Source organism: Trachinotus anak, unplaced genomic scaffold, assembly GCF_046630095.1.
Source record: "Trachinotus anak isolate AG129_WGS33_773 ecotype Australia unplaced genomic scaffold, CSIRO_AGI_Tana_v1 ptg000034l, whole genome shotgun sequence".
NCBI classification, from domain to species: Eukaryota; Metazoa; Chordata; class Actinopteri; order Carangiformes; family Carangidae; genus Trachinotus; species Trachinotus anak.
In genome coordinates, this window is record NW_027273885.1 from 3022830 (window position 1) to 3050127 (window position 27298).

General features: G+C 40.4%; 1 protein-coding gene and 2 non-coding genes across 17 annotated transcripts in view; 1 reads left to right on the forward strand and 2 right to left on the reverse strand.

Moving 5' to 3' along the window:
* phldb1b (pleckstrin homology-like domain, family B, member 1b) overlaps positions 1-27298 on the reverse strand; it is a 119407-nt gene that overhangs the window by 79372 nt on the left and 12737 nt on the right. For 2 of the 15 annotated variants that reach the window (XM_071471631.1, XM_071471628.1), the window contains exons 1-4: positions 13667-14042; positions 10126-10227; positions 6264-6387; positions 3886-4056 (exon numbers count right to left, since the gene is read on the reverse strand). In XM_071471631.1, coding sequence (XP_071327732.1) covers positions 3886-4056; positions 6264-6387; positions 10126-10227; positions 13667-13714 — 445 coding nt within the window. In that variant the 5' untranslated portion in view covers positions 13715-14042. Of the gene's footprint in view, positions 1-3885; positions 4057-6263; positions 6388-10125; positions 10228-11362; positions 11609-13666; positions 14043-14433; positions 14950-27298 lie in introns of those variants that run through there. The other 13 variants (XM_071471625.1, XM_071471620.1, XM_071471630.1 and 10 more) reach the window with 9 other exon arrangements.
* trnar-ucu (transfer RNA arginine (anticodon UCU)) lies at positions 2740-2837 on the reverse strand. Its single transcript has 2 exons — positions 2801-2837; positions 2740-2775 (listed from the first exon to the last, which is right to left on the reverse strand). It is a non-coding gene; the product is annotated as a tRNA-Arg (tRNA).
* Positions 12038-12129, forward strand: trnar-ucu (transfer RNA arginine (anticodon UCU)). Its single transcript is given in 2 exon segments — positions 12038-12074; positions 12094-12129. It is a non-coding gene; the product is annotated as a tRNA-Arg (tRNA).

A 27298-nucleotide genomic window follows, 5' to 3' on the forward strand; every position in this document is an offset into this window, starting at 1 on the left:
CTGATAAAGCTGATTTTAATCTGACAGGGAGCCAGAGTGAGAGAGTTTGCCAAAGTGTGTCCCTCTCACTCTCTCTCTCTCTCACACACACACACACACAAACACTTTATAGCTGTACATAAGAACAAAGGTGAAGCCTTAAATGTGACCAAACATTTATTTGAAAGCCATAAAAATACACATTAAAGGGAGCGTTGAGTAGGAGAGTTCCCTTGAAAGCACATCAGCCTCTGTAATAAATGTTATGATGGTTTGTGGCATCGGTTTATGTGTCTGCCCCACTGACTTCATATCAAGTCAGAGATTTTAATTTGTTTTTTTTATTACACTGTAAAGCAAAAATGGCAATTCTACAACTAAAATAAAAGTAGTGATAGTGACAGAACTGTAAACTGTGTAAAATAAATACTGCTGCATTTACAATTTTACTGTTATAATGCAGGGAAAATGGCTCCTGTGAGTGTTTTTATATCATGGGCTATTGATATGCATGTGTTTATGTGTAAACAACATATTTCTCCTGCTATAATAATGCATCACATTTTATAAGATGTTACATTTTTTATATGCAAAATCTGGATCAGCACAGTTGTCAGATAAATGTAGTTAAATAAAGGAGCATTAAATGGAGATAAGTAAAGAAGAGGTAAAGTACATAACCAAAGACTGGGTCACAGTATATAAAATGTATATTATTTAAAAAAAACCCGGTGTCTCTTAAAGTGATGCTCCATTTAATATTGAACTTCCATAACATTAGGGGAATATCAATATTTAATGGTATTTTCCAATCATGTCATCAGTTGTTGCTCCACATTAAACTGACTTGTCCTCTTCTTTCACAATTTATGCTGAGGTTTTGGTCCGAGCCCACTCTTCCCCTCCAATGTTTCCTAACAGGCTGAGTCAAGGCGACCGGCCGTTATCCCTTTAAAACATCAGCTCATCCCGCTCTGAACAAACGGGCTTAGTTTTTACATGCCCTTTCATTGCTGGGATTTCCCTCCGCCGGCTCTTCTGATTTATACTGTAAATCCAAGAGGATTACCACTAAACGCGTGTTGAGCACATTTTCATTTTGTAACAATACCAACTTGTTGCTGCTTGATTTTCTATAAATTGTAACGCTGACGGGTCAAAGCCATTTAAAGAGTCTGAACTCTGTATTTGTGAGGTGTAAAAACACAGAGAGCAGACAGCATTAGATCACCTGTGACACAGTCATGCCTCACTGTGATGCATCCTCTGCACCCTGCAGGACAACGTGTCATTTAATGTAGTACTCATAATGTACACAACTCATGGGAGTGGTAAGTGACCAATTAAGTCTGACCTACTTCCTCTTTCATCTGTATCAGTCTCCATTATCACTAAAGGAAGCCAAGTGTAAACAACTCAAACGGCTCCTTTCATGACCACCTCAGCTCTTCCCCGTGTACATGAGGAGCCTGACAGTGAACTCTGCTTTACCCTCACACCGATGCTTCAACCTGAAACCCCCTCTGGGGCTAAAGTCAGACCCGTCTGGGGGCAGAAGGGGCAGTATAAATAGCCCTGTGTCCCCTCTCATGTTACCTCACCACAGTCCAGGTTGAAATACCAAAAGACAGAGGGACACACTGACAGACAACACACGTGCTCCCCTGCACATACACACTCCACAGAGTCATGCAGGACACTGGACTCTGTGTGCAGAGAGCATTTAGACAGGAATGATATTAGTCCATGTAGTGTGTGCTCTTTGTGCTATTAGCATAACGCTACAGTGTGCGATTACACACCAGCAGAGAGGGAGGCTCACTTCCTGTGAGTAATGATGAGTCGTGTCTCTCCGTCTGAGGCTCTGATGTGAACTATGAATTTCTATGACTAAACTGAAACAGTTTTATCAGCAGGATTATAAAGCAAAAATACACCTGTGATGACAGTTTCAATTACAAAGGACTGAACGCAGTGATTCAGCTGATTCATAAACTCACATACATTTTTTTTTTAATGCTGGTACATTATGAAATATCCACTCACTCCTGCACTGGTTTGGGAATAAATCATTGTTTAATGGAGGAAATTTATATGGTTTAAATTGTGATGGAATTCAGATTTGAATCAAAAGTCTTGGTTCATTTTTTTCCAACTATCAGTCAGTTATTAAAATTTTACTTATTTAAATGTGAAGATACAGGGATGTGGAGTCTATGTGAACTGAAAACAAAGGTGAATATTTAAGTTACCACACTGATTATGTACTAGATTTTACACTAATTATACTGGCTCAGGTTTGAATTGCTGTACATAATTAATCTGGTTAAACTGGGGACTTGTTGAAAGGTGTCTGAGCATCTGACAGCTTGAATTATTTAATGAACTCCTTAGTAACGTTGGAACCAGGTCTCCAGTTCTCATTTACGAGACTGCAGAGTAAAATGTCACAATAGGCAGAGGTAGAAGAAGCACTGAGATGTTTTTAGTATCAACAACACAATGTAAAAATATTCAATTACAAGTTAAAGTTCTGTATTGAAAATCTAAAGTATTATCAGAAAAATGCTGTAAAAGTATCAAAAGTAAAAACACTCATGATTTTGAATTAATGACCTATGTTAATATACCACTGATTAAGTCTTAACAAGCTTTGAAAGTACTTTACACTACAAGTTACATTCACCCATTCATACACACACACCAGTGGTACATCAGGGTTCAAAGAGACAGTTTTTATGCTCATCAACTTTTAAAGCTCGACTCTGGTGGGACTCGAACCCACAACCTTTGAATCACTTCATCTATGTTGAGCTAGATCTAGAAGTCCAATGCGCTGTCCATTGCGCCACAGAGCCACTGACATGCAGGCGGTATCTCCATGTTGTCGAAGTGGAGCTGATTTCTACATCTATTGTACTGTTGGCTCGGTTAATCTGCAGCAATGTTTAATATGTGTTTAATCCTGCTTAATGTTGATCTACAATGCACAATATTTGGAATATAAGTTTAAAGTAACTTAAAATAGAAATACTTCCACCACTGATGATGAGAATTAAAAATGAGGCCGTTTACTGTGAAAGCATCAAGTCCAGTCTCACTCTTGTCTTCAGCTCATGAACCATCCAGGTTTTATCACTGCAGGTCTGAAAACCAACATCTGATGTAATCAGTGTTGGATTTTATTTCCTGCTTTATTTTTACAGTGATGCATTTGTTAATTTGCTAAATTTTTTGATTTCTCTCTTTAATCATACATCATAGTCCTTTCAGATTTGTTATCCAGCATCTTTCTTTTGTGTTATTGGCAGAGGGATGAGTCTGTCTTGGTGTCCAGTTAACCTTTGCTTCCCTGCCTACATGTAAACAAGCCTTCACCTTTATAACAACAATCCCAGAGGATCATTTTAGCAAAACTCTCCACAGCGTCCAATCTAAGATGCACCCAGGCTGCATCAGACTGAAAATCAATTCACCACCCCCCCAGTTTCTTAAATATCTGCAAGCCTGAGCACAGCGAAGCTCACTCTGTTAACTCATTAACACAGGAACCTCAGGCTGTTCTTCAGTCGATGGCTATTAAAAAGCACAGACTGTGCATTTTATCGAACAGACCTGCTGGCTCCTATGCTGCATTTTCATTGACCAAGTAGGGAGCTAATGGATTGATCTGTGGTTTAACTGGGATCCTGCACGTTGGCCTGCAGGTGAAATTACAGCGCGTGGTCACTGGTTTCCTGTAATGTTTGTTCTACAGTGGAGGAAATGGAAATCCATACGAAGCAGGACCAACATTGTTGTCAAATGTTGCTGAGGGTCTGTCTGCTCTGATTCACACTGCACATCAGTGCTAACAACAACAGAAAGCATCCAAACCAGCAGAGTGAATTATGGGGAAAATGCTACCTTGTGACAGGCGGACAGGCTGTGTGATCTGGAGCCCATCGATGGCGCAGAGATTCCCGCAGGGGTGCAGTGTGATGACCCCCAACCTGTTCTCTATGTAGCAGTGCTGGGCAGCCACCCCGGGGCCCTGGATGCTGATGTCCATGGAACCATGACCCAGAGTCGTCCGGCCTGAGGAGGGAAGAAGAGTTAGAGTAAAATCTGGAGTGATGTAGTGAGCGTGGTCCACCTCTGATAATATATATTCAAATACAGGATACAGTAACTTCAGGAAGTATTCAGACCCCTTCACTTTCTGTACTTTTTAGTGTGTTGAAGATTTAAAAACTGAAATCTTTCATCTACAGAAGTATTCAGACTCTTCTTGGGTAAGTCTCTGCAAGCTTTGCACACCTGGATTTGGGCAGGGACAGACTGGATGAGAAACATCTGTGAACTGCCAGCTTCAGGTGTCTCCACAGGTTCTCTGGGGTTTAAAGGTCCCATGTTGAATAAAGGTTGATGTCCAGGTGTTTTTTGATTATAAAGCAGGTCTAGGTTCTATATTAATACTGTGAAAGTATCAAAGCCTCAGTCCACAGAGAAATGCACACAGCCTGTATTCAGAAACTGAGCCTTAAAACCAGCCGTCAGGACTTCTGGAACTTTGTGATGTCACAACAAAGCAGTCACTGCCTCAACCATGCCCCAAGCCCCGCCCACCTGGAGCCACCATCCAACCTTGTAGGATTTGGTTTCTCTGAGTCTTTACCTGAAATCTGCTGTAAATTTATTGGATCACTCAGAAAACAGTCAGCCAATCAGAAGAGAGGCAGAGGAGATGTAAAAAACGGTTTTATAACTATGACCTGATCTGTGCTTCAACACAGTTTTATCACAGAGGTCTTCAGAGAGTCCTCGGACTTCATGGTTTGGTGTTTGTCCTGACATGCAGGGTGACTTGTGGGACCTTAAATACACAGGTGTGTTGCCACAGGTGAGCTCCAGCTTAGCTCCAGAAACATCTAATTAAAGCAACCAGGAAGCACCTGACTACAGATTGTTCCAGGTGCATCCTTGTAACAGAAAGATTTCAGCTTGTCAAAAAAAGATAATTTCATCCATTTAGAATATTTTTAAAGTGAAGGGAGTCTGAATACTTCCTAATGCCACTGTATATCGTGGAATTGATCGGTAATAAACTGGTTTATTATGGGGAATTTTAAAATTGATTCAAAGACAGATTGAAGACTTTATGTTACTCTGGAGAAACTGCGGAACAGTGAAGCATTATCATCATCAGTTATGTGAGGTGCTTGGAGCTCAGTAAGCCTGTTATAACCATGATTATCAGTAGTAGCGGGAGGTTTAGTTTCTGAATTGGGTAGAAGACAATGAAGATAAATTTAAAAAATTGAAAATTATAATTATAATGTTGTTGTGCTCTCCTTAATAAAGCTAGTATAAGAAAAACATTTTATATAAACCTGTGTGTCTCAACCTCACTGAACTTAAATCATTTCTTTTACAGACACCTGATACTTTTCCATCATTATTGTTCACTACAGACTTTAATGTAAAGTCAATATTACCTGTGAATGAAAATTTATATCAAATGGGTTTTTTTAACCTGAAAAATGATGTTGGCAATATTCAGCCTGTTTGCAATCTGAGAGCCAAAAACCAAAGCAAAAAAAACATCTGCAAACTTGTTTTATCACAGGCTGCTGCTCATTCAGGTCACTGCTGTGAGCTCACAGTGAAAACTGAAGGAAGCTCCTCTCTCCTCATCTGCACTGTGTCAGTATCAGAAAGAGAACAATGTTCCTTTGACTTTAGGACGAATGACTCGACCTCAAACTACTAAATGATTTTGACACTAACACACACCTGATCTGTACAGAGCCTCCACATGAGAGAGCAAAGAAATGTCACAGACAAATGCAATAATCACACACACTCACACACACTCTCCCTGCCAGGACAGGACATGACTCCTGATCAGGGAATCTCCCTGCATACCAGCCTGCAGAGGCACAGACAGACACAGGAAGGCCAGTAGACACACAGGTACTGACAGACAGACGAGGGAATCACACAGAGAGGCAGACCAGAGGTCAAAAGGTCACCAGACACATTTACAAGATGAAACCTGCCTTGTTTGAACAAAGAGACAAGACAATAACCAGAGTTATAAATAGAGGGGATGACAGGGTCAAATACAAGTGTGTGTGTGTGTTGTTGCTGTGGTTCTATGTAAAAGACTTTAAATGTAATAAAATTATATTTAATAAAGATAATCAATAAAGTCAATATATATATATATATTTTCCCTGTTATTAATGACTACATGTAATTTGTGATCAGCTGTTGCTCTGCTGTCTCTGCTGCTGACTCACCCTCAGGCAGGGGCAGCAGGGTGATGGCGGTGCTCAGGCGTCCACTGCCCAGGCTGACCAGGTGGGGGCGCTCCGCCTGGAACTTCAGCCCCTTTCCAGTCTCGATTAGGTCCAGTGGGGTGCTCTGCAGAAGAGGTCAAAGGTCACAAAAGATACCTATATCTAAATCATAAGTTTTTGGTCTGAACTGCAATTCTGTGTTAATTCAGACTGATTAGTTCTTTTCTTTAATTCTGGAAGAAAAATTAAAATATTTGTGGAATATGTGGTGCGTTCATAATCACAGCAGATTTTTGACTGTTAAAATAATAATGATAATAATAATAATAATAACAAATGTTTTAATTTGCATTTTTGCACCATTTATCATTGGAATTTTTCCTTTTGTGTTAACTTTAATTTAAAATTTATATAAAACAAATATTTTGTGCTAAATATATTTTTTTAAACTTATATCTAACTAACTCATAGCTTTAAGTGTGGTAAAATAAGCCACCAGTGATTGACCTGTGACACCAGCACTTTGCAACATACTGTGTGTAATCTGATAAAGTATCTACACCTCTGAAGCTAAAGAGGTCACAGCCCCTGTCTCCATCTGCACAGCCACAGTTTGTCTGGACTATAAACGGCTCGCCATGAATGGGACCTGATAGACAATCATTTCCTGCCCATTAGCTGAACTAATTGATTCTGCGTGACACAAAAAAATGCGAATATGTGGCATCACAGAAAAGATGCTCATCTTTCCTGCCCGGCACTGACTGACTGGAGTTTTCCTGCTGCAGAGAGACGCCCGTCCTCCTCTCCAGGGAGAAGAAAGAGTCTGACTGTCTTCAGCATGGGAGGCTGTTTCCATCTCTGGCTGCTCTTGCTGTTTACATATTCCTCTGCACACTGAGGGAAGTGTGTGTGTCTGTTTCTGTGTGTGTATGAGTGTGTGTGTGTGTGTGTGTGTGTGTCGTCTTCCCCCCTCTGTGTGCTGTCGGCTCAGCAAGGGGGAAGGGATGTCGCCATAGCAACTGCACTCTGCAATTAAGAAACATGAAGCTCCTGGAGGGCTTTCAGCGGGCTAACTTGTGATGCCTGAACGTTGTCTTCTAACTGTTAAACTGCTCCCAACACAGAAGCAGAAAAACATGTTACTGCTGTGTTTTCCTCTCGGCCCCTGGAGTTTCACCTTCTGCTTTCACACAGTAAAACAAATTAAGTTCTCCTGCTGGGCTGCATCCATTATTCCAAATGCACAACACCAGGAACCTGAAACTGAAGCAGCTCAGCATTCATTTGATTATTTATATATATATATTTATTTCCCTCCTGTGTCAAAATGTTACAGCTTTGGTTCCCAACTTTTTTTTTTTGCCTTATGACACTTTAAATTGAAGCACTGCCTATTCTGGGCTCTTTGTCACAGACTGCTGAAGCCTCTGAGCTGCAAACAGACTGATGTTCCCTTCTTAGATTTTTCTTATTTGAATATTTGTTAGAGGCTTGAAAAGGTTTATCTGTCTACTATACAAAAAAAGATTTAATTTTTTTTTTTTTCATCTTTGCAGTCAAATCATGACCCCTCAGATTTATTTTGTGTCCCCTCAGGTCTCCCCGAACTCCTGGTTGGGAACCACTGACAGTTTATTCTTACAGTTTATTTGTCACTGGCTTGATTGATTAAAAGCACATTAAAAATATGAATATATCAGGCTCACAGGACCCTGTCTATACTCAATCCAGTGACTCCACATAGGTTGAGAAACTTTGCATCATGAGTAATGATTTAACACTGATTGGCATCATTGATGATTGAGCATCAGTAGAAATCCAGAGCACCATGTTGTTTGGCAGCAGCAGATTTTAGATTTAGAAGCACTGACTAAAATCTGTTTGTTCATCAGTGTTAATGAACTCTGGCTGTGAGGTCACTCACTGGTGTGAACCTGCATTTAAAACTGCAACTGCATCTTTTTGTCCCATTTTTGAGCCCTTACATTTTCCTATTTACAAACCGTATGCGATCATTGACTCAGCTGCTCGGCTGGTTTGCTGCTCGTGTGTCCTAATAGGATTATCTGATTGCTGGTGGAGTGGGGTCAACGCTAAGAGGATTGCTGAGATAGAGACTGGCTGGGAAGCGCTGGGAGGCTGACTGGGAGTGATGGGAGGAGAGGGGAGGTGCTGGCGGGGCAACGCTGCAGGACTCATACTGCCTGATCTGCTGTGTGCTGCTGCTCCCATGTGGTGCACAGATCAACAGCTCCTCTCTCTCTCTGCCTGAACACGTCTGTGCATACAGACTGATCCAAATCTGCACGCATGGAAAACACTGTACAGTAGGTCTACTACACATGTACATTTCTGTGCGTCTAATCTAAGTATTCATCGTGTGTTTTGTGCATGTTCTACTTTTTCTGCCCTCTGCATGTTGCTGTGCATCATTTCTCTGTTTTATATTTTATGTAATATTATTTTATGCTTCATCTCTTATGTTTCTTTTGTTCATTTTATTAGTCAAGACAGATTTGGAAAACACATAATCAGTAACAGTCCTCAACAACCTTCCTTCCTCACGGTTTAAAAAGTGGAAAAGACGGGAAAAATAAAAATACAGACAAGTTAAAAAATATATGTGAAACATGTGAAACCTCTTGACATCAGCGCAGGACAGAAGCTCCGCCCACAGCAGGTTAACTTCCTGTCTTAAACTGAACCAACAAACACTTGCACTATGCACTATGTCTCACATTTCCTGTCTCTCTACACTGTCCCATCAAATAAAGGTGTAAAATGCCCAAGAAATAACTTAAACACAATATTGATAATTGATCATTAATAACAAAAGTGAAATTAATAGAGGATATAAACAGACAGGAATAATAGTGGAGAACTGTATACAAAGAACAACCAGTTTGTCTGCTGGTTAAACATATTAAGATAAAATAAAAATATCTTGTAGTTTGTGTGACATACATATGACATGTGAGTACAGCTGTTCAAATAGAGCTCCATTACTTGCCCTCACACTGTATATACTTGCTTAAGTCTTCATCCTTCTAATTATTGTGGGTGGTTGAGCTTTCATTTTTTTATTTTCTTTGCAATTAACAAGTCTTTGTTTTTAATTTTCAGTCAAATATTTCTACTTTTTTTTTTAGTTCAACACAAACTTTTCTTTTCTTTTCGTCCCAGTTTCCCTACGAGAATGATCAAAGTTTAATCTCATCTTGTTTCGTGTCTAACTGCCACACACACAAATGCGCAAACACACGGACACACATACACACACGCACACACATACACATACATGCACACATACATGCACACACTGCCCACCCCATAATGCCTGATAGGATTGTCTGACCCAGCAGGTGGGAAGCGAGACATCCAATCTGCAAGTCTGTCTAATTACTGACTCTGTCTGAAGATTCCTGCTTTATAACAGACACACACACACACACACACACACACACACAGACATATGCTGTCAGGACGGATCGCGGCTGCGCTGCCTGACCCGACCTCCTCTCTGTGTTCATCATCCGCGGAGAGTCCCAGAGCCAAAAGTCTGTCAGAGCAGCCAACGTGGTGACATTTCACATCAATGGATACAGTTATCAGAAGAAGAGAGCGCTCACTGTGTGTGTGTGTGTGTGTGTGAGTGGACACACACTGGAAACATGCAACACACACTGATGACATATGACAGGGTTTTTCTGTGAAGGCTGCCAAGCTGAGAACAATAAGGCTTCTGGCTCTCTCTCTCTCTCTCTCTCTCTTTCTCTCACTCTCTCTCTCTCTCTCTCTCTCTTTCTCTCTCTCTCTCTCTGTTACTCTCTTCTCCCCCATCCCCCACCCCACCACTCACCTGTAACACCTGCTGGGTTTGCCGTCCATACTCGGGCATGTTCCTGTTCAGACGGTCCATGTCCTCTGATCTGTCCACGTCTCCCTGCGACACATGAAGATCCTGCGGGAGGAGATGACGACATCAGCATGAACCAGAAAAATGAGTAACAAATGTCATCATGGGTGATTTCATCTGTACAGGAAAATAATAATCAAGTATAAAAATCTTGCGACTCTTTTGTTCTCGTTCTCAACTTCTGGCTACGTGTGAAGTAAGTGTAAAAGTTTCTGAAAAGTCTCAAACTCACAGTTTTTCCACAATAATTTAAGACAGTTGAACCATATTTACTGGGAATCCCCCTCCCCACTCAGCCAAGACACTAATGTGTCAAGGTGTGACTCATTAGTTTCATACTGTCAGCACGCACACACACACACACACACACACACACACACACACAGCAGATGATATTTAGCAACACACTCTGAGGAAGTAACACACACACACACAAACTACACAAATGCATTTAAATCTCTTGGTAGTTGACACATTCCCTGGAAATGAGCCACTTTGGCTGCTCTCTTGCCTCTCAGTCCCTATGAAAACACACACACACACACACACACACACACACACACACACACACACACACACACACACACCGTGCCCACAAATTCCTCCCGACTTACTAATTTTGAGGTATTTCCATCAGCTCAGCTCAGAACAAATCCAGTCTATAAATATATTCCATGTCTATATTAGTACATGTGTTAAGTGGATTCAGTATAAGTGTGAATATATGTGAGAAAACACTTCATCTTGTGGTTGTGAGGAGGCACAGAAAACCAAATGGAAAGGTAAAAAAAAACAACAAAATAAACACATGATTACAGCAATCACAGAGATTCAGAGTGTACCCACAGGCGTCTGCACGCTTAAAATGCTGTTGCAGCGGGGACAGAAAACACGGTTCTGATGTGCTCTACCCTCAGGATAACAAAACACTGCTGCAGTACCATCATGTTTGCTCTTCTGACAGACCCATGAAATGATATTCAGCAGAGTCAGCCTGAAGCCAGTCTCAAACAGTAAATCACAAAACAGCCAGAAAACACAAAAATAAATGTTGAAGAATTCCATCTGCAGAACTCTTTAACTCTTATCTGAGCCAGGAGGGGAAAGAAACTGTTTCCCAATTTCATCCATTCATTTTAATGCTGACCTGCATGCTGTGGTGTCTGAATGGAAAAATTACCTGTCTCCAGTTGTCCAGCAAACGCATCGCCTCCATGACAAAGAGCTGCGCCCGGTTCTCAGCTCAATCCTATCAGTGTGAACCTGATTGAGCAGGACACCGCTAACACGGCTCAACACAGTTCAACCCAATTTCTCCAAACACAGGTTGTTTCTTTGTCTTGACCTGCGTCTTTTGTCTCAAGCTGTATCCTCCACTAACTCCCATTCAGGAGCTGGACCTGTTGCTGCTTGCTCCACTAAACTAAGACCTACATTCCTGACTGGCAGCACCTAAGTCCCAGATAACAGAGCATGTGTGTGTGTGTGTGTGTGTGTGTGTGAGCTGTGATCAAAGGAGAGAATGAAAGGTGAAGAGGAAGGGAGGATGAGAGTGATGAGTGAAATGATTTGATAAAAATAAAAGTCAGAAATAAAGTGAACATGTTGCAGCAGGAAGGAGAAGCTGTTCTATTATACATGATGCAAATGTACTAGGATGCTTGACTGAACAAGCCTCCATGAATAAACCATGAATATTATAATATATACAGTGAGTCTTCACCAATATAAAGACAGGAGCAGGTGAACAGACAAACAGCCAAGTGTTGCTTTACATCATCAATCACACAATATCATGCAGTGTCGATGTATTGATGACATCGTTGAGATGCTGCTGGCGTGGCAGTGATTCAGTGGCTCTGTGGCGCAATGGACAGCGCATTGGACTTCTAGATAAACACAGAGGAAGTGATTCAAAGGTTGTGGGTTCGAGTCCCACCAGAGTCGAGCTTTATACATTATAAAGTTTGAAAACTGTCACGATCACCTAATCCACTACACAATAAGATCGGTGGTTCGATGGCTGGTATTGTCAGTGTTTGATAGAAAAGTGTTGAATGCACAGAAATCTCTGTGACTGCAGCTTGTAGAATAAAGCACTCTGAGTGGTTGATAAGACGAGAAAATCACAATAAGGGCAGATAATGAATCATTTGATGTCAGAATGGGAAAACCTATTAATCACAATGACACAGCCTTTAGTAATAAATAGAAACATAACATCCAACATGCACTAATGCAACCAAAACACTGTACCACAACATGTGTAACTGATTAGACACTGACCTAAAAACACTAATGATCACTACTGTCTGTAAAGTATCTGCTATAATTTAACTGGAATGAACCAAGATTCCATTGCAACAAAACAAAGGTGTTTTTTTATATCATGGACTGAGCTATTTTACAGTATATGTCTCAGAAATGTATCAGAAACACTGCAATAGGCTTCAATAGGCTTTTTCTGTTTTGCCATTTTTGCATACAGAAATTCCAAGTGCACAAAATGAAATTAAAGCAATGCACTACAACAACTCAGCAGCCTTAGTCGACCCTGTCTTCTGCATTTGGCTGCAAGCTCTTATCCACATCACACCCTCTGTCCTCTCTTGTAATTCACTGTGTCCAAGAGGGACATCTGATCATGTGGCTGGTGGTAAACTTTCCACTTCTATGAGGAAAAGAATCCCTCTGTGGGTTTTAGGAATGGAGAGTAAGGTGGAAGGAAAAGTGAGAACACCCTGGGATGAACTGTAAACAAATCTGTGGCTGGAAGAGAGCAGTGAAACGCCACATCTTCCCATATCACTAAAAGAATCCAGCCTCACTGGCCCCCTCTCCTCACCAGGTACTAAATAGAAACATCATTTCTAGGAGACAGGAGTGGCTGAGGATTTACACTCATTTGGTTCTGCCAACCTTTTAGCGTGGGATCCTTTAAAGCAATGCACATTTAACTCATCAAACATATTTTCAAGACCTGTGAGCACCGTGAGCAAAAACTTAACTTTACTTGTAACGTTGTTTACTTTCATTTTATGGAGCAGAAATTTGCTCGTCTTAGTTTTCTTATCTCGCGGCCAATTTATCTTGTGACCCCTTGAGGGGTTCTGACCCCCAGGTTGGGAACCGCTCTAATAAATACAGCAGCACTGCATGTTTGACTGACTGAAAATAAACTGCAGCATGTTCATGATAATTAAGGGACATTTCAACCAGTGCAACAGTGACATTTTTGATTTTGGTCTTTTCATGGGATTTGTTGACAATAAGCAAAATAAAAAATATCACCAGATTTTTCCAATATTAAAAATGACACTTTGTAAGCAATAATATATCTATAATCTGTGGTATACAGAGGTAAATGAGCTAACACAGAGAGCCAAAAACAAAACAAACTAATAAGAAATTGTTTGATGCCATAAATGTTTAAGTCCAGTATGATCTGACCTCAAACTTACACCAACTTTAGTCAAACACCTACCAGCGAATCCAAAGAGATCCTAAAGATTTTTGGCCAAATGATCCACATAAAGAAACAAAATAATAAATTATTTGGTTTATATTATGAAACATAACTGTCTTGCTTTTGAAAATGAAATAAAGTTAGCCAATTACTGCAGTTTAGCCAGTTAGCCTAGCTGACCCTCGAACCTCAAACTGTCCACATTAGCATATTATATAGCTAGGCTGTCTAAGTGAGCTAGTTAGCCCAACTGACCCTTGAACCTCAAATTAGCCATATTAGCCTACCGTATAGCTAGGCTATCCAAGTAAGCTAGCTAGCCTAGCTGACCCTGTAACCTCAAACTAGCCACATTAGCCTTTTGTAGCTATCTACTGTAAGTAAGCTAGCTAGCCTAGCTGACCCTCTAACCTCAAACTAGCAACATTAGCCTTTTGTAGCTATCTACTGTAAGTAAGCTAGCTAGCCTAGCTGACCCTCTAACCTCAAACTAGCCACATTAGCCTTTTGTAGCTATCTACTGTAAGTAAGCTAGCTAGCCTAGCTGACCCTCTAACCTCAAACTAGCCACATTAGCCTTCTGTAGCTATCTATGTGAGCTAGTTAGCTAGCCTGCTGATTCTCAAGCTTTTCCAAATGAAACAGTGAGGGAAGGATAAATAAGTACTTGCCTTTTACACCTTCTCTTTATATTTTGGTAAGAACTCAGTCTTTGCTGTTAAGTTTAATTTTCTGAACCAGAACTCAAACTTTTTGTGCTACTTTGAGCATGTGTTTGTTCTCACCACATCAAAGCCCCGCGCTGTCAGGCTGTTGAGGGACATCAGCAGCTTTTCTTTCTCTCAGATCCACAAACTCTCACTGGGCACACAAAGACCTCTCAATCTCCATTTCTTTCTTTCTTTCCCTCCCTCTCCTCCTCTCATGCCAGGGCAGAAAGGCTGGCATTGTTTTCTGTTGAGCAGGCATGGATCTCTTCTCACACATGAGGGAATCTTTTTCTTCTTTTATTTGATGGGGTTATGAAAGCGGGGGAGGCTCACCATTTAGCTGGAATGAAAAATGTAGAGGGGAGGGAAGCGGGACGGTCTGCCAACCAGACGGTGGGTGAAAAATGTGAGATGGTATGATGATAGAAAGGTGATAGAAAGAGAAAATGAACTGAAATGCAGCTACAGACAGGTTTTGTTTTGAAAGTCTGATCTTACTCAGTCAACAAATCAAAACAATAATTTCTCGGTGTTTTCATCAGCCCATTTGAGTTTTAAAAATATTTTTTATCCGTTTAAGTGTTACGTTTTAAAGTTTTTTTCACTGTCACAAAATCATATCATGATATACTATACATTCATGTTGTAATGAAAAATTACATGCATTTTATCCATATTCCCACATTAAACAGTTAAACCAAACCAACAACACATTCAGATTTCTTTGATCAGTATATGTGTGTTTTATAAAACATACACATAAAAACCCTGAATGTATGTGTGTGAAATATTGCAAAAACATCTTTACTCTCAGCTGAGGCTCGATTAATCATGATGTCCATAAAAGCATGAAAACTAAACTTATACAGAGAGTTATCTTCCACTGAAGAGCCTGAACATTGCAGCAGACAAAAACATCAGATCTGTGTGGAGTGAACTCAACCTCAACCTTTAGAGGGAACACTCCTTTTACTCTCAATCAATCCGTTTTCTAGTGACTGGACAAAATGCCTTTGCCCTGTTCACACATTTTGAACACAACTGTAAATCACATTTTGTAAAATCAGTGTTTAATGTCTTATACAGGATCACATGGAGTCAATTACTTATGATTTTCTGCATCTAAGATGTTAAAAGTTTCATCTTAGATACATGGAGACCTGATGCACTGACAACTACGAGCATTTGAGACAGGTTTCGACAAGCAATTTAAGATGTGTTGAGAGCAATCACACACACACACACACACACACACACACACACACACACACACACCTTCTATCACTATAGTCAGACCACTTCACCTTTTTCAATTTAACAAATGCAGATTCTTCATTAGGAGATGCTTTTTCTTGTCTCCCTTTCAACTGCTATTTTGAAAACACTAAATAAATAAAGCTGACTTCCATGTTACAACAGTAAATGGTCACATCTGGTCACATTACAGCTCAAAATGTACTGAACTGACACGATTTAAAATTTAGGAACAAGTTTAGACCCTAAAGGTTCAAAGATGTGTTTTTTGTAAGTTAACTGAAACATACATCCAGACTGTTTCAGTCATAACAGGTTTGATGATGTGTTCAAAGACTTACTACATGATTCAATGATACTGTTCTCATTCTGGCCTGAGAACAGAAATACCTGAAATATGTCAAATAACTTTCTGGTCTTTATTCTTAAGAAGATCTGTTCCAAAACCATAAGTGGGAGTCTCCAAATACTGACAAACATCTGCTGACCATCTTAGCTCAGTAGCATACAGTGTGAAAGCCAACAGAGAGTGATTAGTTTCTGAGCTAAAGGCTTTTTCACAGCAGACATTTTCCTGTCATTTTACAGGAAGAAAAGCCCAAAGCAGAGTGAAGGAGATCTTATGAGGAGATGATCATCAAAAGCAGTTTTTGTGCCTTGAAATGCAAGAATCACGAGTAAATGGTGAGAAGAAGAAGGAAACCTCAGGGGTTAGCAAGACCTGGTTATAATAACCAGACCTGGTTATAATAACCAGACCAAGGATTCTAGTTTGTAGTATTGATTAATGCAGTGATGCATTCTCAAGCTATTTCTGTCAGAGCTGAAAGCCTCCATCATGGCTGCCAGAGGATGGAGCCCATCGCCTCTAACCTCTAAACTGGAGAATTAATGACTACGAGACAACTGAGAGTTAATAAAGAGGGAAGCACGGGTCGGAGGAGAGATAGCAGGATGATGAAGGCAGGATGATGGAGGAGGAGTATGAGGACAGTGGAAGAGTTCATGGTTTCTCTCTTGGTTCTATCTCGTCCAGCCAGCTGCCACCACACAGCTCTGCTCCTGTCTCCTGAGCTCTGATAATGAAGCCTGCTGGATAATCCTCCTTCTGCAGGGACATCCATCTTTCTATTCCTCTACATTTCTCTCTCTTCATAATTTCTCCTTCTTATCATTTCCATGCCTTCGCTCCGTCTCCCGCTGGATTCTCTCTGACCTTGAGGTTTCCTTTCACAGATACACACACAACAAAAATTTGGCTTCGTGACACTTTTTTGGTCTGGATCACGGCAACATTGCACAACAAGTTATGAAGTAACATTATGAGCGGAGGCGCACAGTCAGGAGAGGCAAACCAGGCAAATGCTGGGGGCCCCACCAAGGGCAAAGGGGCCCTGGATGGCCCCTCATATTGGCACATTTTGCAATGACAATGATAAACCCCCTTAAACTTCCCATAAAGACACTATACAGTGCTGCCCCAACACCCCCCTCAGTGGGGCCCCTGATGATGTGTGTAGTAGCTAGTCAACCTACAGTCTGCGTGTGAGGCGTTTAGGGGACATCTGTAAATTGTAGCATCTACCAGTGTCTTTTTCTTACCATGTAAAGTGCCTGGAGGTATGTTACGATTCAGCTCTATACAAATAAAATTGAATTGAATGGTCTGCAAGTGAGACGTTTAGAGAACATCTGTAAATTGTAGCGTCTGCCAAAAGTCTGCATGTGTGTGTGTTTGTGTGTCTTCCCAGTGTCTCGGATTGTGAAGTTTGAATGTACACTGTTTGTATTTGTTTTTTGTGTGTGTGTTTTTTTTAAAGAGGCTGATGTATGATATACAGTAATTCAGGTAAACTTACTGTATGAAAATTGCCTCTCAGAAACAATTTTCAGGTTTCTCTAGCAGCACCACAGAGCCCTCTGTTCATGAAACTGACAAAGAATCTAAGATAAATTCTTGCTATTTCAGGGAGTGTTGTATCTTTATGCTGCAGTGTTACTTAGTGTCTGCTGGATGTGGCCAAAGCCAAATGACACATTCTGTTTTTAGAAAGAAACCACAGAAATGCAGCAAACTTGTGCCGTGGGGATGAAGGGTGGATCCACTACAGGTTCATTTTCAGACAAGACTTCAAACCATATGCTGTACGTATATAAATGTGCAAATCATAAGACGTAAATTGTCTAAAATGTTGCTCTTGATAGCACAACATCTCAGCGAAAAGAGCGTCTTTCAGCTGTATTTACACAGCTCAGTCGAGTGTTATAAACTAATGGAAAGAGATGAGATAAATGATTTGAATACAACACCATAACAACAATGACAAGATAGTTAAAACATCTCAAAACATAAATTACAAAAGTCTGCTCTTATGGAACGCACGTTCAGCTCAGAGTGGATTTATGGGAGTGAGGAGGAGGCAGAATAGTTCACAAACAAAACAACATATATGAAACCACAGTCTGACAACACCCAGCAGACAGCCTGCATCTGCTGTCCACGAGAACACCCACAGGCCCTCGTGGTTTGAGAAACCTAAAACCTCAATGCTGGTTATTTATTCTTTTTGAAAATACTGCCGTGTATGGACAGAGAAAGTAAAGCATCAGCCAAAAATATTTCAGGTCTGTAACAACAACATCTTTTAATTACGTCATCTAATTTCACACTGTTCCTCTGCAGTGGTTTAATGGCACTGGACTGGAGAAAATGCAGCTGCTTATCTTGATGCTTCCAGCTCCTAATATTCACACATATTAGCAGTAAATAGAAACACACATTAATATGCATGTTTTTGTTTGACTAATTTCTGGAAATTTGCTTGAAATTTGTATCAAATTTTGATGGAAACACATGAATAGGAGCCATTGTTGTGTTTATTAGTAACACCTGTGCCACTAACTCAAAATGTCTGCTCTTAGGTGACGTCACCAAACTACCCCCTGCACACACATTAACTCACATCCACCAACAGGATCTTTTAATTCATTTCTCTTTTCAAGAATTTTGCCTTAAAAGTCTCTGGAAACCCCGGAACAGTTCGTCCTTTAGAAGTTTGATCAAGACAAACCATCCTTCAACTTTTCTCCAGTATTTTCCACTACAATAATATATAACAGACTTGCATATGCATCACTGCTCTTCACTCCTGTGGTGGCATCCTAACCTAAACATGGCATTTACGAGCTTTATGGGCCGAACATGAAGCTCTCATTAGTGGTGACCTCAGTTGTCTCATCCTCAAGAAACATCTGTTACAAAAACAACAGCAACGACTTTTTCTTTTGCAGCACAAATAATATGTTGGTCGTAGTTTAACTCTGAACAAAATGAACAAAGACATTAAATTGATATGAAAATAATTTGTGTATGCTTTTTTATATAATAGTTATTCAGTTTCACTGTCAATAATTTATATAATTCATGTCAGACTAAAAGGAGAGTAAATTAAATTAAGTTTGGTTTGAGAACAAACAATGCAGTTACAATGCAATATGAGACTGTCTCATACTAAACATCTGTCTTTGAACAATACATTTGTACTTGGACACATTCCCAGACTCAAAAAAGAGCGTGTCAGCAGCAGGAGGAAGTGTGAGACAGATAGAGGAAGAAGATGACATGCAGAGAGGCTTCGTCTCGCAGTCTGAGTGTCACTATATGTAGACTTCCTGTACGGCAAACTGAGCCTGGGACCATTTCCTGTTAGTGACAGAGGCGAAGGTCAGGGTTGGCCCTCGGTGCAGGACAGGACCTCAACTACAAACAACACTGATGATTGCTATTATCACATCTGCTCAGACCTCTTATCCTCCTTTTCCTCTTATCTTCACAAAATAATCGTTTGCATCAGTTTCATACTAGTTATATATATTATATTTCTTTTTCTCATGAGATTTATCTGTTTACATGTTAAAGCTAGTGCATCTGAATTTGGCATTCAGGAAACGTTCAATATCTTTTAAAATACGTCTAATCATGCAGAGAGAATGAAGCTACAGTCAGCAGATAGTTAGCTTAGCTTAACATAACTCCTATAAAACTATTACTTTTACTATTACTGCACTTTCAATAAATTAAAATCAATTAAAAGAACAAAAGAACAAGCCAGATTAGCTGTTCTACCCTGCCTGCAGTATTTATGCTAAGCTACGCTTTTTTCAGGCCATAGATCTACTTTGATCAATCATCTAGTTCCTAAACAGTCAGATATTTTATAAGCTAAAGCTAAAAGAAGGGTGATATTCCAGCCCAGTCTCACAGCAATACATATACAGGTACATGAGTTGATTTCATGTACATGGACACGATTTTTCATTGTTTTTGTGACAGAAAAACAGAGAATTTTAGTGACTGCTGCTGTGTTCAACTTTTTAATGGTTATTTTTAGACACTCACAGCAGTGAGTTCACAGAACACAACAAGTTTATGTATATTTAACCAAAGCCACGATCTTTCCTGAGCCTTAACTAAAATACCTGAACCTACAAACCTCTGAATATCAACCTGGGTCTTGTTTTCCCACCATCTCCCTAAACATGCCTCCTGTCACCTCTGCAGCCGATAATGAATGTAGAGTTTCATTTATTCAAAAAATATGTTTCCATTTCGTCCTGAGTGTCACAAAAAATATGTTGACAGGTCGTGTCCAGGTGGACGAAATCAAAAGATTAAATTCCATGTACCTGGACACGAACTGGATAATTATCAGGTGGCTACAACCACAACTCCAACTGAATGCTATTGTTGCTGTGTGTCCACTGATTGTGTAGATATAGCCAACTCTTTGCTAACACATTAGCATGAACAACCTAACGAGAAAACAGTATGTCAAATATTTATTTCATCTTCTTTAACATCTTAATATTGATTAAATATTTTCTAATATGTGTCCTGGCGACAGTTGTGAGAATAATTCTGTAACTGTTTGCTAACATGTTAGCCAGGACACTTACACTAGTAGCTACTGCAAACCTTTAAGGTTACTGTGTTTACCTGGTTTGGAATCAGAGCTGTTTAAATGCTTGTATGAATGGATTCAGTTGTTTCAGGCTCGATGTGCTTAGAAAAGCAGCTGTAATTTCAGTGGTCAGAAAGTTGGTGCAAGCATTTTTTTTTAATTCTGGGATATGTTCAATTTTTAAATGAGATTTGGTTTGGAAGCACACTGACAGACCGCTGTCAGCATACTGTTCGAATCAGTGAATGACTGAGTTCAAAATAAACCATGAAAATGCTCCTGGGTTCAAAATAAATACTTGAAATGAACTTCTCACCACAGAGAGGTCATTCATATTTACTGGAGTGAATAATGAACCTTTTGTTATGAATGACTACCTCAATGCAGTGTAGTATTTTTCCACAGATAAGCCTGAGAAATACACATTAAAATGCTAATCTATGCAGGGTGAGATGCCAGCGTATCCCTCATAGCCCAACAGCATGAGTAAACACAGATCCATTATTTTGGCATGAAACACTGGAGAGACGCCATTATCAGCAGGAAGCTAAACACACCAGCTGCCTCATCTTGTACAGACACAAAGTGGTATGAACACACACACACACACAACTCAACACACACATATACACACTGGAGTGGCAGGAAATGAGAGGTTACCCAGGACTGAATGGGAGAAAATCAGTGAGTAAAGTGAATCTCACCTTCCTCAATGACCGCTGTTGAGATGCCCTTCAGCAAGAAGAGTGGCCTGATGAATACAGGTTATAACATATAAACATACAGTAGGTAAACAGAGCAAATAGCAGGACATGAAAAGCCGACTGACGATCTGCTGTGGTGCATGTTTTTCATCAAAGCTGTGAATTTACTGGCGGCAGAGACGTGTGAAGCTGCAGCTCAGCAGCTCTGAGGATCAGAGGGTTTGTCATTATCAGATTATTGTCTCGGTGACAGTAGAAATTACACCTCAAAGCCCCTCATGAGGGAATGCTTGTTGTCATCACCCAAACCACTGTTATCCTGCAACTTCACTGAGCTGGAGCCACAGGCAGAGATGACTCAGTGTTTCTCTCAGTGCCTCATTACTCAAGGTTAGAAGTGGAAACAGCTATAAAATATAATTTTTTTACTTTCTTAAAAGAACCCCCACCCCCTTCCTCCACACACACCCCTAATATTTCCACTCTCTCTGTTGCTAAAAATAAGTTGGGAAAAGTTTACTGAACTCAAAATCTATCTTTTGTGCAACGAGCAAACCTCCCCATGCTCAGCCAATATTAGTGATCAGGTGCTGGTTGTTTGCAGGAAAAACTAAAATGGGAATCAAACTTGACCACTGCACACTGAGAGGAGATTTACTGAGAGTGAACAACGCGTTTCGCCCGGCATTCACCCGTCACACCGAGCGATGTAGCAGTTGTCCACCATTAGACTTTTCTCATGCAGTCAGTTGTGTATATGGTTTTAGTTTCCTTATTCTTGTGAATATTGTGGAAAACTGAGTAACTTTTGTAACTCTAATATAAATAATGCTGTGATTTTTGATTTGTAATTTGTTGTCATGTTTTTTGGAAAATGTTTAGATGTTCATCTTTTGAGAAAATGTTAAAGATCACTACATGAAGACGATGATGGTCGTGTGGTCATGTGACCTATGTGTATGTATTTACGGCACCTGTGGAACTGTTTACTGCAAGTTTGAGGAAGCTGCAGGCGAAAGGCGTTGTTCACCCTCAATAAAAATCACAGTGAGGTCATCTCTGTGTGCGGTGGTAAAGTGTGATTTCCATCTTTTGTGTATCAAATATCTTTATAATATAAAAAAGGAGCAAACAATGAATCATTCAGTGCATTTTTCAGTCCTTCAGAGTATTTCAGAATAAAAGCATAGATTCTCGGTGGCATGTTTCTTGAATTCAGCAGTGTTGGCGCTAATCAATCCACAGAGACTAATCTTAGCTACAGTACAAGACTCACAATGCTGGTTAGTGTGCTGCTATGCCAACAAATGCTGGCAGCCCAGGACTAATAATGAAGTGATGATGAGAAACATGACCAGCTTCAGAAGATGGTTATCCACTGCAGACATGTATCGTCAGGAGTGATCAGCTGGAATATGAAGCCTCACTCAGGCCAAAAAAGCTGGTAGTTAATAACCAGACTGGGATTCAGGGCTAAATTATTCAATCCACTCCTGTTCATGGCACCAGTTTAATCTAAAATCAGCTGGTTGAATTATGAGGCCAAAGCTGACTGCTGACGTCTCATCCTCAAATGACAGACGTTATGTCCATTTTCTCTCTATTGTTTATGATATTTTTTTTTAAAAAAAGAGCAGTGATAAACCAGAGGCTCTGTAGTGATTAGGCTGATTTGCCATTCAGTCATCACAAAGTAATGAAGGTTAAAAACACCTGGAGCACAGCAGTAAGAGTACAGGTCGGTTGTCTGTACGGGGGAACCAGAGCGATGGGGCACTGAGAACGTGGTATTCCGGTGGTATTCCATTGCTCAGTGGTTCCGTTGACTTTTGGCTCAGTGTTTCCCAAAGACGTGGAGCTGGACAGGCATTCCAGCCTTGCGGGTACAAAGAGGCTCTTTCAACAGCAGTAATCCTCTGGAGGAGGAGCGGGAACGCTGCTGGCCTGCTGCTGCTGCGTGCTGGACTACAGGACCCACACTAAGGCTCACGTACACTGCAGGGCCACAACACGCCAGAGGGGACGGGAACACGTGTTTGAGGGTTGGACCAGTATTTATATGAAGGTTTTATCAAACAGTGGATTTGAGCTAAATATCAGAGGTGATATTAGATCATCCAGTTTGAATCCCTGTTTGCTTTACAATCAGGCTCAAAATGAAACGAGTATCAAGCTACGATTAAATCATAACATTACAAATTATTACTTTTATGGGATTCAGTATTTGCAGGTTTAATACAAAAACATCTGTTTCTCAAAATAAATCTGAAGGGTCCGTGATGATTAAAGGTGATGATTGCAGGTTTGGTAAATGGTATTTCAGCGCCATTGGTAATCTAATATACAGTTATATGCAAAAACATACATGTTTACTCAAGTGAAACAAAGTAAATACAACCTCTGCAACTCTGTCTTCCATTTTCAAAAATATAGAAAAAAAATATGTAATTTGCTGAGCGGTTCCCAAAACTTTTGTATAAAGTTGTAAATGTTTTGTAAAATTGTTCAATGTTCTACAACTGGACAGTTTTTATTATCAGAAAATGTATTGATTTGTCTTATTGATACACTAAATCTCATCACTGGATGTAAACAATATGTGTGTATTAGAAATCAAATTCAACAATAAATGTTAAATCCATAGAACTATTTTCTATCCGTCATATAGTAGATAACTAAAACTGATTGGACCAACATAAATAAAAGGTTAGAACAGGTGATGTTGGTAGAACAGGTTCACTGATCTTCATCCAGTCAAACACAGCAGCATGTTTCTGTTTCTCTCCAGCCAACCGCTTTAACTTAAACACACATATACACACATATACATCCACAGTGTCACTCACCCTCCTCTCTCTCCTCTCTGCAGTTTGATGCTCTCCCTCTCAACCTGCAGCTCATTCAAACATAAGCTTTAAAATCCATCCTGTGTCCACATTTTCTAATGTCCAAAATCCACCCGGCTCAGTCGTTTGGAGGATTGAACACTGTTGGTGGTAAACCATGAAGAGAAGGGAGTGACGGGGAGTGGGTGGAGGCAGGGGTGGGGTGGGGAGGGAAGGGAAATGCAGGGAGGCTGGGGGCAGTGTGGGATATCCCTTTGAGTCATGGAAACTGATCCAAAGAGCAGACTTGCTAACAGCAGCCAAACAGGCCTGTGTATCTCTTTGTATTGTCCCGTCATTCAGCCTCATTACACTGTGAAGACATTTAGCAGCCTCTGGAAACACTTACTGTACTTCCTCACAGGTCAGCCTCTGGAAAACATGTGTAACATCACCAGTGAACACACACACTCTCTGTATTCAACTCTGTCATATTTTCTACAGCTGCTAACACATTAATCAGTACTGAGTTCATTGTGTCAAACTGTTCACACAGTCAGAACTACACCTAACAACCAACCTGCAAAATACATGAAGCTTTCTCATTCAAACTCAACCACGACCAGAAGTCTGTGTATTTACACCCCATTTTCAAAACCTGTTAAATTTATAATCAAAACCTTAACACAAAATCATTAAATAGACTGACATTTGATCCATTCAGCTCCATCTGCATCTAAATAGAAATTAAAGGTCCCATATTTTACTCTTCTCCAGTGGTTTATCTGAAGTGTTGATCTCCATCAGAAGAAATATTTGGGGTTTTAAGAACCAAAAACCATCTCAGTGTAGTTTGACATCTCCTCTCTCAGGCTTCTCTCTGGAGCTCAGGTCAGTCAACCAATCAGAAGAGAGGATCTGAGCCTCTCTAGCACTTAGCAAAAATGAGTTCAACTTCATCTGTTGGATATTTTTCTTAAAAGTTCTTACTTGTATGAATACTTTTTTTTTATATGTTTGATTTTCTGGCATATCTTCAAATCTGTTTGTCTCAGATGGACGGCACAAGCGGCCCCTGCCAGCCAATCAGATGAAAGGTGATGCTTAGATCCCGCCCCCTCAGGCAGCTGAAGACACTAAAAGTGATAAAAACTTTCAGATATTCTTCAATTTTTCCTTTTTCCATCCAATATTCCACAAAGAGAAAATTAGAAAAAAGTCTCCAAAATCTTAATTACACTTTGATCTGATGGATGAAAAATCTATTTTTAATCTTTTATATGAAAAACTGATCTCATAAGCGTTACACAGGTCGTCCTGCTTTCATTTTAAATGCACTAATAAGATTGTATTTCATTTTCAAAGACATAAAAAAAAAAATGTCTCCCATTTATAGTAATAAGTTGTTGAGTCTCATATTTAGCCAAAACAATTTCATTTGCTCTTTATATCCTATTTCATTCTTGGCCCAACTGCACTGTTTTGTGCAATATTCCTGCAGGAATCATTAAAATTTCTTTTCAGTTTATGACACATCTGGTAACAATATAGTGCATCAGGGCGTTAGGTTGGTTAGTGTGTGTGTGTGTGTGTGTGTGTGTGTGTGTGTGTGTGTGTGTGTGTGTGTGTGTGTGTGTGTGTGTTTCCAAGTAGGCCAGGTGAAGATGAGGAGCGGCAGCAGCCAAACACCATGACATCATCCCTTTGCCAGACTGCTGCCTCTGCCAAATCCTGCGTTACCATGGCAACACCTTAGGGGGAAAACACAGTGATGTGTGTGTGCGTGTGTTTGTTTTTGTGTGCATGTGTGTGTGTACTGTACGACACTCCTTACAGTCGGTTAGATGCTGTAAATATATTATGTATCACAAACCGACAGCGTCTTCACGTCTGAGTCTGCGAGAGGAAAAAAGGTCGACAGAGAACGAGGTGAAGTGAAGTGAGACGAGCAGCCTGACACTCATTATGTCTTTGTTTTGGGATGAATCGCTGGCCCGAGGGCTCTCCGCAGATAAAAGACAAACCCAATGAAGGGAGGAAATGATGGGGGAGGAAGAAAATACAGGGGGGAGAAGTCTGCAGAGGTCATATCCCAGTCTGAGGATGACGTACGTTCTGATTGGCTGCCTGTTCGTGTGTGTGTGTGTGTGTGTGTGTGTGAGACTTGTACATGTTGCAGCTGTTTGAGAGGCAGCAGGCAGTAGGTTGCACAGCTGTTTGTGTGAGTAACAGAGTGGAGTGAGAAGGATCACAGGACAGAGGACGACCCTAATCTGACCTACAGTAACCTCACCCTCACTTCTTCTTCTTCCCCTGTTAGAGATGCAGCTCTCTGGAGCAGACAGAGATATGAACCAACACCCTCCTGAATTCAGTCCAAGTCTGAGCACTTCACTTTAAAGGATGATTCTGCTTCATCGCAGAGTGCATGTTAGCGACATTAGCTTTTATTTGCAGTCGCTCTGCTTTGCTCCTTGGAAACACATGGCTCTTTAGCTGCTAAATGTCAAGTCAGGTCAACTTGTGTTTATGTAGTGTCAGATCACAACAGACATTATCTCAGGGAGCTTCTCATATAGAGCAGGTCTAAACTGTACACTTCATAGTATTGACTGCAAAGACCCAACAATTCCCACCTCTGGTGACAGCGGCAGAGAAAAACTGTGTGTGTCAGCCGTGTGCTGCTGGTCAGCCTGTGTACAGTGAGTTTATCGGAGCTTGTTTCCTGGAAACATGAAAGCTGTTGCTGTAAATTACACTAATGAGAACAGTGACACGAAAGCAAACAGCAGGGCTGTAAAACCAAATCACTGAGCTGAAAGGTGCTAAAATACTCCGTAGAACTGAAGGAACAACAGAGTCAGGTGATAATTTGCTGTGGGTTCGTCACCACAATTACACAGAGCCATTTGAACCACTGCTGAGATTCTGTAAACTGATGCAGCCCTAAAGTGATGTTGCTCCATGTTTTATCTTTTTAGAACAGTTTCCAGATATTTGCAATTAACTTGGTGAATATAATGTTGTTATTAGTTATAGAAACAATGGCCAAATATTTAAAAGTCCCATATTGTATAAAGGTAGATGTCCATGTGTTTGTGATTATAAAGCAGGTCTAGGTTCTATATTAATACTGTGAAAGTATCAAAGCCTCAGTCCACAGAGAAATGCACACAGCCTGTATTCAGAAACTGAG